This window comes from Bombyx mandarina, chromosome 06 (assembly GCF_030267445.1).
Source record: "Bombyx mandarina strain Sakado chromosome 06, ASM3026744v2".
Taxonomy (NCBI): Eukaryota; Metazoa; Arthropoda; class Insecta; order Lepidoptera; family Bombycidae; genus Bombyx; species Bombyx mandarina.
In genome coordinates this window covers 1,093,448-1,115,034 of record NC_143213.1, presented here as the reverse complement: position 1 = coordinate 1,115,034, position 21,587 = coordinate 1,093,448, and the positions used below count along the sequence as shown (strand labels likewise).

Here is a 21,587-nt window from a genome sequence, read left to right as displayed (position 1 = left end):
CGTACAAACGTTAACGGTAGGCGTCTCGACGCGTTTATAGACGACCTCACCTTTGAAGTAGTCGGTCCCCCAACTCCAACATTTTATCCGTATAACATCGCGCTCCGTCCGAGCACTATAGACCTGGCATTGCTTAGAAACGTAACTCTGCGCTTGCGTTCCATCGAAGCACTGTCAGAGCTCGACTCAGACCACCGACCTGTCGTTATGCAGCTCGGTCGCCCTCACAACCCAGTCACTGTTACGAGGACCATGGTGGATTGGAATAAGCTGGGCACGTGCCGTGGCCTTGAAGTCGTCGTGGCCTAAAGGATAAGACGTCCGGTGCATTCGTTGAAGCGATGCACCGGTGTTCGAATCCCGCAGGCGGGTACCAATTTTTCTAATGAAATATGTACTCAACAAATGTTCACGATTGACTTCCACGGTGAAGGAATAACATCGTGTAATAAAAATCAAACCCGCAAAATTATAATTTGCGTAATTACTGGTGGTAGGACCTCTTGTGAGTCCGCGCGGATAGGTACCACCGCCCTGCTTATTTCTGCCGTGAAGCAGTAATGCGTTTCGGTTTGAAGGGTGGGGTAGCCGTTGTAACTATACTGAGATTTTAGAACTTGTATCTCAAGGTGGGTGGCGCGTCTACGTTGTAGATGTCTATGGGCTCCAGTAACCACTTAACATCAGGTGGGCTGTGAGCTCGTCCACCCATCCAAGCAATAAAAAAAAAAAAAAAAAAAAAAAAAAAACGTGCCTAGCCGAAGCCGCTCCGCCAATCCTCCCTTACGGCCCGGTTTCGAATCTATCCCCCGAGGACACCGTCGAATCCATAAACATCATTACCGATCACATCTCTTCCGCGATCATTAGATCTTCAAAAGAAGTCGATGTGGAGGACAGCTTCCACCGCATCAGACTATCCCCCGATCTTAGGAATCTCTTAAGAGTTAGGAACGCGGCAATCCGGGCCTACGATCGTCTTTGTGCAGGACGAAATAGGATTTTATCAAACAAATAGAAATAATATAGTTAATAAGTAATTATGTAACAAAACTGTATAATCTTAAATTATTTTATAGTCAATATGTTAGTGTATCAGATCAGAGAATGTAAATAGACCAATAGGAACGATTTGTGGAGCGCTTTCACTACGGTAACATACAGATCAAGGGACCCCCGAAAGTGGCGCGTCGATAGCGCATCGCGAGATGGGGTACTGAAATAAATATAAAAGGATGGCCATTTATAGGCAAAAACAGTTCCCAGTGAATCTTCGACAAAGAACCATCAGCAAGATAGAAACAGTTCTCAGCAGATCATCAAGACAGAAACAGTTCTCAGAAGCTCTCCGACAAAGAAACATCAGCAAGACAGAAACAGTTACCAGCAGTTCTCCAATAGTACAGTTATCAGAAAACCACCAGTGAATCAGCTACCAGTGAACCAGACAGTTACCTGTGAAACCTCGCTACAGAAGCCGAAACCCATCGAAAGAAACAGCCGTCTTCTACCAGCGCACAAACAGACAGCAGAAAACATTATTACACGACTCGGAAACAGCCATACAGACCGGGTCGTGTACATTTCATGGTCCATTCGAGCCGGATAGAGGACACATTTCATGGTCCATTCGAGCCGGATAGAGGACACATTTCATGGTCCATTCGAGCCGGATAGAGGACACATTTCATGGTCCATTCGAGCCGGATAGAGGACACATTTCATTATTCTCTCGAGCCGGGTAAAGGATTCATTTTGAAAAAAGGAAACTGGAACAATGCCGATAACGCGGTCAACAGGAAGAGGACGGATCGAAACTGAACTGTCGCCGCCCTCAGAAACCACAGCTACAACACAGAGCGTGTGGACAGAAACAACCGCGAATACCGTCATGAGTCTGGTAGCCCCCACAACAGAATCATCGTGTGCAACAGCCAACATGGAAGCCACAATGAAAGTCGCAGAGAAACCTGGGAACTCAAAAACAGAGGCCGTCAAACAGTATATAGCCAAACAGAATGACGTGCCAACAAAACAGCGCGCCGGTACAGTCAAAACTGACCGGTCGCGAAACAGAAAAGAACAAAAGATAGCCAAAGCTAGAGAAGAGCTCGCCCGCCGTCAGGTGGAATTCGCAGCCGCCCGACTGGCCACGCTCGAAGCTGGATCTGATGACGAAAACAGCGAATCAGAATACAGTAAGTCAGAACTCGATGAAAGAGTGGGCACATGGTTGGAAACGCAACCCACAAAAACAGAAAATGACGACCAGCACAAGGAAAAACCGGCGGGAGCCTGCGACAAACAAGACTTCTCAGATCTAACCGCAGCAATAACACTCGCCGTCAAAGCCTCCCGTGAACCAAGATACACAGAATTGCCAATCTTTAATGGAAATCACCAAGACTGGCTATCCTTTCGCGCAGCCTATCACGAGACAGTGAATTCATTTACAAAAACAGAAAATATAAACAGACTCAGAAGGAATCTGAAAGGAAGAGCAAAGGAAGCCGTCGACGGACTACTTATAACGAACGCTGATCCGTCCGACGTCATAAGAAGTCTAGAAGCGCGATTCGGAAGACCGGAAACGATAGCCATAACGGAGTTAGACACGCTACGAGCTCTGCCAAGACTAACAGAAACACCAAGAGACATTTGTATATTCTCCAGTAAGGTGACCAATGCCGTAGCTACGCTTCGTGCATTAAATTGCACACATTACTTATATAATCCGGAAACTACCAAAACAATGTTAGAAAAACTCACACCAACACTACGTTACCGATACTGCGACTTCACTGCGATACAACCGAAGGAGGATCCGGATCTGATTAAATTTGAAAAATTCATGAAAAGAGAAGCCGAACTGTGCAGCCCTTATGCACAGCCTGAACAGGCGGGGCACTACTCGCAGCCCGCACAACATAACAGACGCACACAAAACGTGCACATAGTCAGTGAGAAGCCATCACGAGCTAAATGTCCGGTATGTAGCAACACCGAACACACCACAACAGACTGCTACATATTCAAGAAGGCAGACTCAAACACAAGATGGGACATCGCTAAGAATAAACACCTGTGTTTCCGATGTCTACAGTATAAGAATAAAACCCACAACTGCAAACCGAACACGTGTGGCGTCAATGATTGCAAATATACTCACAACAAGATGCTACACTTCGACAGAAAAATTGAAAAAACAGACAACAGTGACAAGGAAACAACAGAGAACATTAATTCCGCTTGGACCGGAAAACGGAAACAGTCCTATTTGAAAATAATCCCAGTCCAAGTACAAGGACCGATAGGCACGGTTGATACATACGCGCTGCTCGACGATGGATCAACGGTAACACTAATAGACGAAATTATTTGCAAGAAGACTGGAATAACAGGACCAATCGATCCCTTACACATACAAGCGATTAACAACATAAAATCAACGGAAACAAGGTCAAGAAGAGTCAACCTCACGCTCAGAGGCCTCAACAGTCGAAAAGAAATAATACAAGCGAGAACAGTTAACGACCTACAAGTAACAGCACAAAAAATACCAAAGGAACAGATAGATGAGTATTCGCACCTACGAGACATCAGTGACATCATCACGTACGAGAACGCGAAACCTGGAATCCTGATTGGCCAAGACAACTGGCACATGTTACTAACTTCAAAAGTTAGACGAGGCAACAGGAATCAGCCAATAGCGTCACTGACACCTCTAGGCTGGGTACTGCATGGAGGTCGCACTCGTACCCTAGGCCACCACATAAACTACATAAATCATGCTAGCGAAACCCAGGAAGATGATAAAATAGAAAATCTGGTAAAACAGTATTTCGCTATGGATGCGCTATGCATCACACCAAGAAAACCAAAAACAGACCCAGAGGAACAGGCGCTTCGCATCCTCAACAGCAATACAGTCCACACAACAGATGGAAGATACGAAACTGCTCTGCTCTGGAAAACAGATAATGTCAGTCTACCAGACAACTACAATAACTCGTTAAAGCGACTGATAAATATAGAAAACAAACTCGATCGTAATCCGGAACTGAAACAGAAATACACAGAACAGATGGAAGCACTCGTCGCGAAACGCTACGCCGAGCTCGCTCCGAAAACAAAAACAGAGAACAGAACGTGGTATCTACCTCACTTCGCCGTCGTGAACCCTCTGAAGCCGGAAAAACTCCGAGTTGTCCACGACGCCGCCGCCAGAACAAGAGGGGTAGCTTTAAATGATATGCTGCTTAAGGCACCGGACCTACTCCAATCACTACCAGGAGTGATAATGCGATTCAGACAGCATAATATAACAGTAATAGCAGACATCAAAGAGATGTTCATACAAGTAAAATTGAGACCTGAAGACAGAGACGCGCTCCGTTATCTCTGGCGCAAAGATCAGCGAGATGACAAGCCCCCAGAAGAAAACAGAATGACCTCGTTGATCTTCGGGGCGTCAAGTTCTCCTTCCACAGCAATATATGTAAAGAACTTGACCGCCCAGAAACAAGAAGCCACGCACCCGGAGGCGGCAGTCGCAGTACAGAACAGACACTACGAAGACGACTTCTTAGACAGTTTTAAAGGTTTAAAAGTTGCAGTGCACATAACTACAGACTTTCGTCGAAAACACGAAAGAAAGCCGACCTCGAAGACCTTCTGGACCGACAGTAAGATAGTGTTGAGATGGACAAGAACGGGATCACGCTCGTACAAACCGTACGTTACCCAACGCCTGACAGCTATAGAGGACAGTTCAACAATAAACGGGAGGCGATGGTTTCCCACGAAGCACAACTTAGCCGACGACGTGACCCGAAACGTCCCAATGCCATACCAAAATGAACATAGATGGTTCAGAGGGACAGAATTCCTACGCCAACGAGAGGACTCCTGGCCGACGGAATCGGCGTCAGAAACTACAGAACCGACGGGTGAAGTAAATATAGCAGCTGCAGCACCGGCGGGAGCCTCATGGCCGAGGCGTCGCCATGAAAAGTGGAAGTGCCAGTCACGAAATACACACATGCGAGGGAAAAGTGATAGCGACATATCCAGGTCCCGACAACGTGGGGCGCACCGTAGACATCAGAACCAAGGGTGGAGTTCTACGGAGACCAGTAAAAAAAAACTACTGATCCTGCCTGCCCATCGAAGAAGACCATCCTGCACCGAGAATAATGCGACGGACTCGCACGGCGGGAGTAATGTGCAGGACGAAATAGGATTTTATCAAACAAATAGAAATAATATAGTTAATAAGTAATTATGTAACAAAACTGTATAATCTTAAATTATTTTATAGTCAATATGTTAGTGTATCAGATCAGAGAATGTAAATAGACCAATAGGAACGATTTGTGGAGCGCTTTCACTACGGTAACATACAGATCAAGGGACCCCCGAAAGTGGCGCGTCGATAGCGCATCGCGAGATGGGGTACTGAAATAAATATAAAAGGATGGCCATTTATAGGCAAAAACACCGCACGTCATCACGGATCCTCCTGATCCACTAACGGTGCTTTTAGGCAATACAAGCACCGGTCACCGTCCTCGCCGAACCCGTCGCTTGCGACGAAGGGCTCGACGAGCGAATTAACCCACAGACACAGCCCACTGAGTTTCTCGCCGGATCTTCTCAGTGGGTCGCGCTTCCGATCCGGTGGTAGATTCTGCGAAGCACTGCTCTTGCTAGGGCGGTGTTAGCAATTCTCCGGTTTGAGCCCCGCGAGCTCACCTACACAAGCTAGGGTAAGCTGAAATAGCCTCTCAAGGCTATCAGCATAGGTAGGGAAAAAAAAAAAAAAAAAAAAAAGGCAAAAACAGTTCCCAGTGAATCTTCGACAAAGAACCATCAGCAAGATAGAAACAGTTCTCAGCAGATCATCAAGACAGAAACAGTTCTCAGAAGCTCTCCGACAAAGAAACATCAGCAAGACAGAAACAGTTACCAGCATTTCTCCAATAGTACAGTTATCAGAAAACCACCAGTGAATCAGCTACCAGTGAACCAGACAGTTACCTGTGAAACCTCGCTACAGAAGCCGAAACCCATCGAAAGAAACAGCCGTCTTCTACCAGCGCACAAACAGACAGCAGAAAATATTATTACACGACTCGGAAACAGCCATACAGACCGGGTCGTGTACAGTCTTCCCACGCATTCAAACCGGATTCGGATGCGTCGTCTACAACGCGAAGTCCACTCCCGCTTAAGCGACGCGCGTAACGATAATTGGCATAGTTATTTAGAACAACTCGCGCCCTCCCACCAAGCATACTGGCGACTAGCTAGGACTCTCAAATCCGAAACTACCGCTACTATGCCTCCCCTCGTACGCCCTTCAGGCCAACCACCGGCATTCGATGACGATGACAAGGCTGAGCTGCTGGCCGATGCACTGCAAGAGCAGTGCACCGCCAGCACTCAACACGCGGACCCCGAACACACCGAGTTAGTCGACAGGGAGGTCGAGCGCAGAGCTTCCCTGCCGCCCTCGGATGCGTTACCCCCCATTACCACTGACGAAGTTAGAGACGCGATCCACAACCTCCAACCTAGGAAGGCACCCGGCTCCGACGGCATCCGCAACCGCGCGCTAAAACTCTTGCCAGTCCAACTGATAGCAATGTTGGCTACAATTTTAAATGCCGCTATGACGCACTGCATCTTTCCCGCGGTGTGGAAAGAAGCGGACGTTATCGGTATACATAAGCCGGGCAAACCGACAAACGAAACTTCTAGTTACCGTCCGATTAGTCTCCTCCCGACGATAGGAAAAATTTACGAACGTCTCCTTAGGAAACGCCTCTGGGATTTTGTTACCGCGAACAAAATTCTCATAGACGAACAGTTCGGATTCCGCTCTAAACACTCGTGCGTACAACAAGTGCACCGCCTCACGGAGCACATCCTGATAGGACTAAATAGGCGTAAACAAATCCCGACCGGCGCCCTCTTCTTCGACATCGCGAAGGCGTTCGACAAAGTCTGGCACAACGGTTTAATTTATAAACTGTACAACATGGGAGTGCCAGACAGACTCGTGCTCATCATACGAGACTTCTTGTCGAACCGTTCGTTTCGATATCGAGTAGAGGGAACTCGTTCTCGTCCCCGTCAACTGACCGCCGGAGTCTCGCAAGGCTCCGCGCTCTCCCCGTTATTATTTAGTTTGTATATCAATGATATACCCCGGTCTCCGGAGAACCATCTAGCGCTCTTCGCCGATGACACGGCTATCTACTACTCGTGTAGGAAGATGTCGCTGCTTCATCGGCGACTCCAGATCGCAGTAGCCACCATGGGACAGTAGTTCCGGAAGTGGCGAATTGACACCAACCCCACGAAAAGCGCAGCGGTGCTCTTCAAAAGGGGTCGCCCTCCGAACATCACTTCGAGCATCCAACTCCGTAGTAGGCGCGCAAACACCTCCGCCGTTAGTCCCATTACTCTCTTTGGCCAGCCCATACCGTGGGTCTCTAAGGTCAAATATCTAGGCGTCACCCTCGACAGAGGGATGACATTCAGTCCCCATATAAAAACGGTACGCGACCGCGCCGCGTTTATTCTAGGGCGACTCTATCCAATGCTTTGTAGTCGAAGCAAACTGTCCCTTCGCAATAAGGTAACTCTCTACAAAACCCGCCCCGCCTATTTACTGGTGGTAGGACCTCTTGTGAGTCCGCACGGGTAGGTACCACCGCCCCGCCTATTTCTGCCGTGAAGCAGTAATGCGTTTCGGTTTGAAGGGTGGGGCAGCCGTTGTGACTATACTGAGACCTTAGAACTATATCTCAAGGTGTGTGGCGCATTTACGTTGTAGATGTCTATGGGCTCCAGTAACCACTTAACAACAGGTGGGCTGTGAGCTCGTCCACACAGCTAAGCAATAAAAAAAAAATAAAAAAATAAAAAAAACTTGTATACGCCCCGTCATGACGTATGCAAGCGTAGTGTTCGCTCACGCAGCCCGCACCCACTTGAAATCTCTTCAGGTTATTCAATCACGATTCTGCAGGATAGCCGTCGGAGCGCCTTGGTTCCTTAGGAACGTGGATCTCCACGATGACCTGGAGCTCGACTCATTTAGTAAGTATCTACAGTCGGCATCGCTGCGCCATTTTGAGAAGGCGGCACGACATAAGAACCCTCTCATCGTAGCCGCTGGAAATTACATACCCGACCCAGTAGACCGAATGGTAAACCGTCGACGTCGCCCAAAGCACGTCATTACGGATCCTCCTGATCCATTAACAGTGCTTTTAGGCACCACAAGCACCGTTCACCGTCCTCGTCGAACCCGTCGCTTGCGACGAAGGGCTCGACGAGCGAACTAACCCATAGACACAGCCCACTGAGTTTCTCGCCGGATCTTCTCAGTGGGTCGCGTTTCCGATCCGGTGGTAGATTCTGCGAAGCACTGCTCTTGCTAGGGTCAGTGTTAGCAACACTCCGGTTGAGCCCCGCGAGCTCACCTACAAACGTTAGGGCGAAGCTGAAATAGCCTCTCAAGGCTAGGCATAGGTAGGAAAAAAAAAAAAAAAAAAAACTCTCGATCTCAGAAGAGAGCGTGTCGCCGTGTCGGACGGAGCGCTCCTGCGTAATATACGCTCTGAGTTCATTTTTGGTTTTATTGACTTACGAAGACCGCCCGCTTACCATGTCGCTACCCGAAAGTGGAAATACTCCAACATATATATATATATATGTCGTGGATAACGACTTTTAGTAATATTAAGACGGTGGTTTTGATTATTATTTTAAATGATGAAATGTTGTTTTGATAAATATCACAAAATGAAGGGTAGACTCCGTAACGCCACAGTATAAAATGGCGGTACGTGGACAGAGTCGTGGCATTCCGTGTCAGACAGTCATTCGGTCCGTATCGGACGGTCGGTCCGTCTCAGTCAGTGAGTCTCTGTCAGTCAGTCAGTCAGTCGGTCTGTCGGTATGTGGAACGAAACTGTCGGTTTACCCTATCATTGTGAAAGTTGTGTAAGTTGAGTTTCAATAATTATTATTCAAAAGGTTTTATTGACTTTTTATAAAGTGAGTTCAACCAAAAACGAGTGATGACGGAACCTACCGCTCAGCCATCCATATATATATATATATATACCTAGTTACCATAAATAAATACTGAGACAAAGGAAAAAAAAATCTATTGCAAATAACATTTATTACTTTTACAGTGTGTTAGTTTAATACATAAATATAAAACAATTTAAAGTATAAAAAGATTATTCGAAGTGGTCTCCATTGGCTGCAATACAGTCCTTTAAACGTTGAGGCCAGTTATCAATAGAACGCACTCTTTCCATGGGAAAATTTTTCACTGCCAATCGTACGGATTGTTTTAGGGACTCCAATTTATCATGGCGTTTAGAGAAAGCCGTACTCTCTAAAACTGACCATAAATCATAATCCAGCGGATTACGATCGGGTCTAGACGACGGCCAGTCTTCAGCTCTGATGAAGTCCGAAACGTTCGTTTCCAACCAACACTGCGTAGACCGAGCTTAATGACCTGGCGCCGAGTCTTGCTGGAAGGATCATTCTTGATTATTGAACATGGTGTTGTTAAGGGGCTTCACTACCTTCTCAAGAATGGTATCTTGATACACTTGTGCCGATGTTTTGATACCTTTTTCACAAAAGTATGGCTCAGTCACTCCTTCATAGCTTAGACTCCACCAAACCATCACTGAAGTCGGATAGTGCCCACGTTGCACTCTGTCGACTAATTGGGAAGCTTCCTTAGAGCTTTGAGCATAAATACGGTCATTTTGTTTGTTAAAAGGTTGCTCAATTGTAAAAAATTTCTCATCCGTAAACAAAATTTTTCTATGACCTCTCTTTGCGTACCACTTCAGCAGTTGTTTCGATTTTACCACCCTATTCTCTTTTAAATTATCAGTTAAGAAATGACCAGTACGTCTCCTATAGGCTGCAAGTACTAAGTCATATTTTAAAATACGCGACATGGTTCTAGGTGCTATCTTCATCTCCCGAGATAAAATCTTTTGCTTTCGGACAGGATTTCTTCGAATTCTTTCCCTTACTGCTTTGACCACCTTTTTCGTACGAACACTACGTGGACGGCCAGATCTTTTTCTGTCACAAACAGAGGAGGTCTCATTGCACCTATTAATAGCCCGGTACACAAACATTTTACTAATACTATGTCCAGTATGATAATGCACACAATCCTATGCGCGTGACTAAAAAAAAGAAGCGATCGTTTTTATATAATTGACATCCCAAAAGCTATTTTTGCTAATTTATGTAATTGATTCATTACGTCAGTTTTGAATACTCGTAGCAGTCATTAAAAATGTCTAATTTTAATCTTCCTCGAATCACAAAAACAAGAAAAAAATACTGTATTGATTTCTAGATTTTAATTCTGTAATCATTTACTAAAGAATCTTAAATAACCATTTTTGAGATCCACAATTGTTTCTTTAATAAATCATGTTATTTGCCTATTAGGCAGTGTGGGTGCAGCGTAGCAAAATAATTATAATTTTCAGTGAAGGACTCAATGTACCACATAATTTTATTACATTGTGGGATTACAGTAAAAAGATTATAATTGTTTTGATATTTTATCATAGGAAGATTCTGTAGATTAAGATATATTTGTGAAACTAATTTTAAACATATATGGATATTTGGACAATTGTTTATTTTTGCATTTTATATAAACATGGTACAGTCGCATTTTATGTGTCAATGTGGAGTAATATTATTGAATAAATAGTCAGATCATCAATGAAACAAATTAAAAATGCCGCGAGATTTTTCCAAGTAAGGTATTGTTTCCGCTACTTTCAATTTATTTAAAACTTTATTAAAAAAAAAAACTATTAAAGTGCGATTTTTATTAAATATACAAAGGAAAAGATACTATATAATAATATATATACTATAATATATTAAAGAAAGGTGAACATCTATTGAAATACTGAAAGTACACTTTTTTTTTATTGCTTAGATGGGTGGACGAGCTCTCAGCTCACCTGGTGTCAAGTGGTTACTGCTAGACATCCACAACGCAAATGCGCCACCCACCTTGAGATATAAGTTCCAAGGATCTCAGTATAGTTACAATGGTTGCCCCACCCTTCAAACCGAAACGCATTACTGGTTCACGACAGAAATAGGCAGGGTGGTGGTACCTATCCGCGCGGACTTACAAGAGATCCTACCACCAGTAATTACGCAAATTACAATTTTGCGGGTTTCATTTTTATTACACGATGTTATTCCTTCACCGTGGAAGTCAATCGTGAACATTTGTTAAGTACGTATTTCATTAGAAAAATTTGTACCCGTCTGAGATTCGAACACCGGTGCATCGCTTCAACACGAATGCACCGGATGTCTTATCGCTTAGGCCACGACGACTTATATATTACCTATGTGTCTAGTATTTGCTTTTGATTATATTAATTATGATCCATGTATCGATTCTTATGTATAAATATACACATCAGGTATAATATATGATCAGGTACTACAATAAATATGTTACAAAAAGCTATTCAATTTTGAAATATACTTCTTAGCTCTACACACAACACGATTTCCACAAACAACGACTGCTAAATATTTGTGTGTATTAATAAAATATTTCCTGTTCAGTTAACTTCTTAATTATTATCTCAATGCTAACACAGTAGTGAAAAAAAATAAACATTTTTAATTTGTCTTGGCTTGTGTTTTTTCTTTTAAATTTGAGGTGTGATTTTTTTGTGATGAATGTAATTTTGGTGTAATTGTGACCCAAAAAATTAGAGCTTTGCACCCGTACCGAGCGATGCAAGTTACAATTTTTTTTAAATTAAAAACGTACTTAAGACTCAACTATTTCAACGCCCACTCTGGCTGTTTCTGCCGCAAAGAAATGCTTTCCGATTTGAAGAGTGGGACTAACTTTAAACTATACAATGCCCGTATCTTTAGACGTTTCGTCAAATATTCCTCCACCCTTAACTCATCCGATGCCGCTCGAGCATTCCTCCCAAACTTACTCGAGTTTGGAATTTTTTACTCGACCATTACATTATTCCTCAACTCTAGTGAGGTAGAGCTATGGTATTGCGTCACCACGCCGTCATCAGTTTGAGGAAAATTTCATCAAGCTAGCATCAAACCTATCGGTCTACGGCCATTGCTTAATGTCAAAGTCAAGCTGCCACTTTCTGTTTGATACTAGAAGCATTGAACAGTGACAATTCATATACTCCACTCCGATGAGGAAAATTTTCCAGGGACGTTTGAGTGGAATTTATTTTTACGGCCAATCATACCAAAACGCGCGTTGGAGGTTGAGTCGAGTCGAGTTAAGTTCGTGTGAACGACTAAAGATACGGGAGTTAGACTTCATGTCTCAAGGTGTGTGACAGCACATGTCCTCAGAATAGAGCCCCGTGAGCACAGATAGAAAAAAAAAGCAGCAAACATGTTGTGATATCTAACGACGAAGTAATTTTTTTATTTATTATTTTCGTATTTTTCTGTAATGTCAAATGTTGGTGAAAACCTTTTGTGCATAATTTTTTTTAAATGGGATTCACAGATATGAAGCTATTATGATTTAAGTATTTTTACTGGTGGTAGGACCTCTTGTGAGTCCACGCGGGTGGGTACCACCACCCTGCCTATTTCTACCGTGAAGCAGTAATGCGTTTCGGTTTGAAGGGTGGGGTAGCCGTTGTAACTATACTTGAGACCTTAGAACTTTATCTCATGATGGGTGGCGCATTTATGTTGTGAATGTCTATGGGCTCCAGTAACCACTTAACACCAGGTGGGCTGTGAGCTCGTCCACCCATCGAAGCAATAGAAAAAAAAACCTAATACTCGTAATAGTTAGGATTTGTATTTTCTAAAAATTTATTACATATAAACTATTTTCCGTTGAAAAAAGTTTAGGAAGCTCTATCTATCCTATGCTTTGTAAAGTATACATGTTGAGGGGTGAAAGGCTATTTGGTTTAAGCGACATTTCGCTAAATACGCGACATTTCGCTAAATACGCGACATTTATTTTTAATTAAAGGTTTTATTTGGGATTAGTATCAACAATCGGATGTTTTTAAATGAAATTCAATTATGTTTACCCCATTCAAAGATGTTTTTTTGTCATGATATTTTTTCTAAGATTTAAGTTTTAAATGGCCCTCCTGTAAAGCTGCAAAAAGGTCGCTTAACCCAAACTTAAGCTTAGCCTTTCTAAATACCCCTCGATTTAATGAGAGTGACTATATAATTAATTTTGTTCTCATAATATTACTGTTACGCGCTGGGGCTCGAGATAAATAAAATTCTACCGAAGTATAAATTGAAACTGTATTTATCACTTGGAACACTTAAAACACTTCACAAACACTTTGAAATTCTTAATTCGCTTCGTCCGCTTCGCTGCAGGTGATCCGTTCGCTGTTTCGCTTCGAGTAGTTCCGATTACTGACTGACTGCGTGTCGTGGGGTCGTCGCGTCCCCTTGCGGGGGCGCGGAGCGGGCCTCGTGGAAACCCCTCTGCCCGGACATGTGGCTCCCTGCCTAATGAGGCAAGGGTGATGCGCTGCTGGATGGAGTATCAGGCAGGCTTGAAGATAATGGGTGAGATCGACTTCTTTCTTCGTCTCCTTCTTCTCTCTTCTCTTCTTCTTTCTTCTTCTTCTTCATCTCTTCTGACTGCGTGCCATCTCTGCAACGCTTTTATAGTCGATACGACATTCCTAGAATTATCGAGAATATTCCACACAAGTTGAATACTATGTGTTTCCGCTATCTGACAATAGATGGCGTTGTACTTCTCGGGCGTTCTTGATGCTACTAGGTCCTTCGATATTCGTCCGACTATTCGGCGATAGATGGTGTTACTCTTACCGGCGTAACATTACTGTATTTACCTATATATTGGTATGTTATTTTCATTACGTTTAAAAAAAGAAATTTCTACAATATACATAGTTATTCATTACTAAGTGACATAATTATTACATATTATTAGATGTATATTTTTGTACCGGAGAACAGTAACAGGTCGAATATGCAAATTTATGAATAAATCGCGTAAAAAATATTAGAACTTATCTATATTCAAATTACCTCTAAAATTAATAATAGAGTTATATATTCCTATCTCAAAGTTTATACCAACAAGTGGTATTTATGCTTTTTTTGTGTGAATTTTTTGATATTATGAATTATCATGTATAATATTATGTTATTATATTCATTCTACAAAAAGAGATTCTTCAGTTTTAGACAAGTTTTTTTTGTTGTTGCTAAATTCGTGCAAAAAGTTCGATGAACATAATGGAACTAGAAAAGTTTTATACATACGTATGTATATATTTAGTTTTTTATAAATGGTAGCTGGTACGTATTTTACTGAAAATATTTTTTTTCCAATTACGGATTTAAGACGTACGTCTGAATGAAATGCTTAAGTTTGTCGTCTGCCTACAAAGGCAATAAATATAAATAAATAAAAACTGTAGCACGGAATGCAGCAATTCGTGATCAACTTACGTAACTTTTAATTAAATTTCCGTTACATAAATAAATAAACCTTTTTTTTAAGGTTTCGAACTCTTGAGATGTCAACTTAAGCCTTGTCCGTAATATTTAATACGATTATAATTGTAGCCAACTAAATATAGATCCGCTCAAGAAGGCTACATTCCCAAAGAGTGCCTCTTTTGATAGTTCTTTTTCTTGTCCTTTCTGAATCGTAATAGTTCTTTTTTTTATTGCTTAGATGGATGGACGAGTTTACAGCCCACCTAGTGTTAACTGGTTACTGGAGCCCATAGACATCTACGACGTAAATGCGCCACCCACCTTGAGATATATAAGTTCTAAGGTCTCAAGTTTAGTTGCAACGGCTGCCCCCCACCCTTCGAACCGAAACGCATTACTGCTTCATGGCAGAAAGAGGCAGGGTGGTGGTACCTACCCTGTGAAAAAGGAAGGATTACTGGTGACCAGGTGGCCTTTCCACTTTCACCAGGACATGCGGACGAGCTAAGACTCACCCAGAAGTGGGATTTACTAACAGCTGCTCCAGCGCCTAAGAAAGAACCAGCTCAAGGGCAGCTGCTTCGCGAATTGTTCTAGTGAAAATGGTATCAAGCGATAAATTCCTACATGAAACACGCTCTGAACCAACGGATGGCAGCCTGATAAAACTGATACTGAATCCTCATATGTCTACTCTAGAATAGAGAGGATGTGAGAGCTGTAACAACTAACCAATGTACGATGAGGTCAATGCTTCAAAGCGGGCGGCGGCATCCATATTGCTAATAATAACCACCAGTTCCCACAACCGCAACCTTATTTCTATTGGATAGATAGATGAACGACCTCCCGGTCCACTTGATGTTAAGTGGTTGCCGATAAACATCACAACGTAAATGCCGCTACACTCTAGAGAATTGAATCGAAGCCTCAATTATATTATATAATAGCTGTAAGACTGCTTAGCGGCAGAAATGGGCGTGACAATGGCTCCTACCCGCTCGGTATTACGCCCTACCACCAATCAATCTAGAACGATAAAAGTTTGTAAATATAATCTTCCGAAATCCGTGTTTCTTTTATGTATTAAAAATGTCTCTCTTGCACTTTGGACCACTGATATTCTTAGATAATAATAGATTTATGATGCATCTTCGTTTGTTTTGAGGAAAACTGCAAAATATTGCCTAACACGATAAAACTGAGTAGAAAAACAGAATACATATTTGTCTCGTAGTGCTGCCATCTAGCACGTGATAAGAATACTAATACGTTTGAGAATTGAAAGACCATTCTAACTTTTAAAAATCTGTAGTCGTTCATCACTGTAATCACAGATGGCGCTACTAAAAATTTACAAAACTTTTTACTGACAATACTGAAATAAGTCACAATTTTTTATTCAAAAATAACTTTAGAAGATAATGCTTTTAAAATTTAATATAGGTAGGTACCTAGTCAGTTTTTCAAAAGGTTCACATTTGCATGTTAAATTATTTTACGTTAAATTATATAAACACATGCAATAAATGAATTGTCTGTCTTAAATGTGATAAAATGAATATTTTTGACTTTGTCTGTTTGTTCATGTCCTGTTTCCAAATCAAATCAAATCAATTTTTTTTTTATTCAATATATTTGAAAGTACATACTTGTTGAACGTCAAAAAGAACTACCGCCAATTCACAAAAACTAGCCTCCGTCTATCAGAAGAACTGGCAAGAAACTCAGCGGGCATGTCTTTTTTTTTTATATTAGATTTTTTTTAATATTCATTTTTACAAGAGGTCACCATGCGATGGACTGACCAGACCAAGTCGGCAGTTGGCGGCAGTTTGCATGAGTGTACCAGGCTCACCACAAACCGACAGGAGTGGTGATTGCTCGTGAGGCGCATAACATCTGCCCACACCAATGATGCTGGATGACGCCCACGACCGCTCTGACAAGAGCGATACGACATACGATTACAAGAGGTATTATAACGTAACAATTATTGCAATATTGAAACTCCCGGAGCAAGCAACAATTTTTATTTATTGCTTAGATGGGTGAATGAGCTCACAGCCCACCTGGTGATAAGTGGTTACTTGGAGCCCATGGACATCTACAACGTAAATGCGCCACCCACCTTGAGATATAAGTTCTAAGATCTCAGTATAGTTACAACGGCTGCCTCACCCTTCAAACCGAAACGCATTACTGTTTCACGGCAGAAATAGGCAGGGTGGTGGTACCTACCCGCGCGGACTCACAAGAGGTCCTACCACCAGTAAACATGTTTGCCTTCGATAACATGCATTGAAGTCAGCACAGAAGTTTACATATCTGGGGAGTTCCATATCAAATCAGGGTGGTTCGGACGAAGATATAGAGATACGAATTAGGAAAGCCAGGGGTGCTTTCGCGCAGTTGAAACCAGTTTGGGAGTCAAGTGTCATGACTCGTCGGATCAAGCTGACCCTGTTCGACTCCATTGTCAGTGTTCTCCTGTTCGGATGTGAGACCTGGAGAGTGACCAAGACACTCACGAACCGACTGCAGGTATTTGTAAATAAGTGCTTGAGGTCGATATTCCGCATATTCTGGCCAGTCACTATCTCTAATAAAGACCTTTGGACTAAATGTGACCAAAATCCCATCGCGCAAGACATTGCTCATCGGAAATGGCGTTGGATAGGACACACTCTACGGCGCAGCGGAGTCAACGCGGCATCAATCGCGTTTGAGTGGCAACCGCTTGGCAGGAGAAGACCTGGTCGCCCTGTACACACTTGGCGACGCACCGTAGAGAGTGAGATGAGGACTGCCAACGTGACCTGGAGTGATGTCAAGGAGCAAGCGCAAGACAGGGTAAAGTGGAGACAACTTGTGAGGGCCCTATGTACCAGCGGGGTACCCTATAACTACAACAACATGCAAATGGTCCACCTTATAGTGAGTGGTCAATGTCGCTTATCAACAATGCCAAGGACATGCCGCTGCCAACTGGTGAAGCCTTCGTTCAAACCTCAAACACCAACATTCCGTAGGTAGTGCTCTGTGGGCTTAGGGCGAGTTTTTTTACGTGCTCGATAGCGCAAAAGTTAACTAGGACTAGATGATGACGGTTAGTTGCACTCAATTAAGAAAAATAGTATTATTATTCGCCAATAGATGTCGGGAAGAGTTGATTATGAAAACACGAATAAAACAACATTTTCTGAAAATAAATCGTAGCTAGATCGATTTATCGCCCCCGAAATCCCCTGTATACTAAATTTTATGAAAATCGTTGGAGCGGTTTCCGAGATTTAGATTATATATATACAAGAATTGCTCGTTTAAAGGTATAAGATAAGATAAGATATAAGATATGATAATAATATAATATTTGTATGGAGTTGGAACGTTTGCCTACGTTTGCCGCTAGGGGCGCTGTTCCAACTGCATACAAGTTTGAGTTAACTTTTACGCTATCGAGAACGTTAAAAAACTCGAACTATGCACACTGTTTTCATTTTAGAAACGTATCATTTTATCGTGTGTTACAGCTTTACCTAAATAAAATGTGAACATAAGGCCGTTGACCGACTCGCTGGATTCCTAATCAGCACGTATTTAAATTAAATAGCTCGACCCACGTCTAAATGTATTATTATCTATGGCCCACGCTCGCATTTACATTCCCGCCTAACCTATAACCCCGTATTTAGGTCATTAAACTAGACTAGACGCAATTTTAGTTTTTTTTTCCGAAACTAGGCAAAAGTGATAAAGGAAAATTTGCTAGTCGAAATTGATAGACACTATTTAGATTGTCTTTTTTTCTCCCTACCTATTCACTGGTAGCCTAAAAGGCTATTCCAGCTACGCCCGGAGGGGTAGATGAGCTCACGGGCCCAACTTGAGAGAATTTGCTGTCACCTAGCAAGAGCAGTGTTTCGAAGAATCTACCAGCGGATCGGAATCGCGACCCACTGAGAAGATCTGGCAAGAAACTCAGCGGGCTGTGTCTATGGGTTAGTTCGCTCGTCTTTCGTCGTAATCGACGAGCTCGACGAGGACGGTGACCGATGCTTGAGAGGCCTAAAAGCACCGAGAGTGAATCCGGAGGATCCAACAAGACATCGAGCGACGGCGGCTTTACGTTGCCCCATCTCAGTCGCATAAGTAATTAGCGGAGGCCACGACAAGAGAGTTATCGTGTCGCGCTGGTTTTTAAAAGTAGCGTTCTGACGCTTCCTTAAGATACTTACGCACCGGTACTAAATTTAGGTCCTCGTGTAGATCTACATTCCTCACATACCACGGAGCTCCGACGGCTATCCTGCAGAAGCGGGATTGAATGACCTGGAGAGAGATAATGTGCGAACGGGCCGCGTGAGCGAACACTACACTTGCATAAGTCATGACGGAACGTATGCAAGTTTTGTATAGTGTCACCTTGTTACGAAGGGACAATTTACTTGCAGATCATGGGGTAGAGTCGACCGAGTAGGAACGTGGTTCGGTCGCGTACTGACTTCATGTGGGGCCCGAATGTCATCCCCTGTCGAGGGAGACGCCTAACTAGCCTTCGAAGCCCACGGTATGGGCTGGCTAAAGATTTTAATGGCGGGAATGGAGCTACCGCGCCCAATTGGTGACGAGATACTAGCAGCAGTGTCGGGAGGGATTTACCTTGTCCTTCTTTGAACGAGGCTTGTGAAGAGTACTTCACGGTAGGCTGCGACTTGGCCTTGCTTCTGGCACAGCTGACGTCATCAGGTGAGCCGTGTGATCGTCTGCCTACGAGGGCAATAACAAAAACAGTCCAAGAATCCTGTTCCTTGAAACTGATGCGGAGTGGTACTGATAAATGATAAGAATTATTAAGCGAAAAAAGGCTGAAAAGCACTGATTTAGATGATATTACTTCCCCAACTAGCTTGCACTATTATGGACTGGAGTATGGACTCACAAGATACCATACCACTAGTAATTGTGCAAATGATGACGATGCTATTGTTACACCGCGGAAATCTTTCGTGAACATTTGTTAAGTAGGTACATATTTAATAAAAAAATTTGGTAGTTGCCTGCGGGATTCGAACACGACCGACACGGTCGCATCGATCAATACAAATGTACCGGGTGTCTTATCCTTTAGACCACGACGACTTCAAAATTGATTGATACAAACGAGTTTGATTTGTTCGTAATCTTTTGCCTTATAAAAATTAAGTTGAAATAATGTTGAGCAAACTAACAGCACGAATTTTGTGTTCTATTAAAATATTTTCTTATTCCGTCCGACACGTGTTTACGATTCAGGTGCAAACACAAGCAATATTGTTTTTTTTATATTTATATACACTGTAGTCATCGCCTCGAGAATTTCAATATAAGATAAACTGTTTTTACTCAAACAATTCTCAATGTTTCCGTTTTGTATCTTAGCACTGGCCTCATTCGCTCTGATTTGTTATAATTTAATGTTAAACATTTCTAATTTCTCTTCTCTTTCTTCGAATCTTTTCTACCTTGGATCCACCAAACCAATCTAAATCTATGACGATTAAAATATGAACGTACCATTAGACATGAAATCACAAATATAGATACATTTTCTATAAAAGCAAGCAAGAAAAGAAGCAAGAAAACATAAATTGCAACATTGCTCATACGGTACTATAATTAAAATAACTTTTACAATTTAACCTCGAATATTTTATGGTCATTATATTATTTCCGACGTCGAATTATGTTATATACACTATCTCTCAACTGAATATAATTTTCGACATTATAGCGCTTTTAAAAAACAGCCACAGATTTGAAAAGAACTAGAGTATCTCGGGATGTTAGTGTTTTTATTGTGTACCTTACAATATGCAAGCATGTCTATCATTTTGGCACTGAACAGCGTTATAGGGTCAAGTTGAAATATTGAAGAGCGACTTTAAAATCCTTTGAAGTCATCGTGGCCTAAAGGACAAGACGTCCGGTGCATTCGTATGCAGCGATGCACTGGTGTTCGAATCCCACCGGCGGGTACCAATTTTTCCAATGAAATACGTACTTGACAAATGTTCACGATTGACTTCCACGATGAAGGAATAACATCGTGTAATAAAAATAAAACCCGCAAAATTATAATTTGCGTAATTACTGGTGGGAGGACGTCTTGTGAGCCCGTACGGTTAGGTACCACCACCCCGCCTATTCCTACCGAGAAGCAGTATTGCGTTTCGATTTGAAGGGCGGGGCAGCCGTTGTACTGTTTAAACTGAGACCTTACAACTCATGTCACAAGGTGGGTGTCGGAATTTACGTTGTAAATGTCTATAGGCTCTCGTAACCACTTAACATCAGGTGGGCCGTGAGCTCGTCCAACCATCTAAGCAATAAAAATATTAAAAAAATTACAAATATATTAAACAATGTAGCCTAATTTTTGATCTATTTAAATAGTTCATACGTTTACTAATACCTGTTTTGTATTTAACTGAACGAGGTCATATTATTATTTTGTAAACAAAATTCGTGGCGGGAACTTTTAAATTTGGAATTCTAATTAAAACGTAAGATAATAATGTCTATTTCCAACAATGCAACACGTTTATTTTTAATACGCTTTTATTAGCTTCAGACGTATGTATGTTAGTATGGAACGGAATCTTTGAACATGATTTTGACCCCCTTCAAAACGTCGGATTAACTTGAAATTTGGTGTACTTATTAAGGACCGATGACAATTCAACATTTAAAAAGAAAATGAAAAAATTAAAATTCAACTAAAAAATGAAAAATAAATAATAGTTTAAAAAACTTACAAAACGATGCCTCCGATGAACACTACTCTAACTCAAAATTTTGAAATTTTCGTTTTTCCCGCAAATCGCTTCACTATTTTAAAAGTATTACAAATTCATTATTAATGGGGTTCGAAGCAAGAGTAAATCAACTAGTTACACAAGAAAAAACCATTAAATCTTTATTATTGCAGATATATTTATCAACTTTTTTCGTTTAAACTCTCCTCCTGTAAACCTACGAAT

The 21,587-nt window shown here is 42.2% G+C and overlaps 1 protein-coding gene across 1 annotated transcript; it reads left to right on the top strand.

The window, feature by feature from the left end:
• The first annotated feature begins 1,777 nt into the window (after positions 1 to 1,777).
• On the top strand, positions 1,778 to 18,278 carry LOC149502765 (uncharacterized). Its single transcript, XM_089728487.1, has 3 exons — positions 1,778 to 4,957; positions 16,918 to 17,109; positions 18,261 to 18,278. Exons 1-3 carry the CDS (start codon positions 1,778 to 1,780, stop codon positions 18,276 to 18,278), a joined length of 3,390 nt encoding a protein of 1,129 aa, XP_089584613.1.
• Positions 18,279 to 21,587: the final 3,309 nt, after the last annotated feature.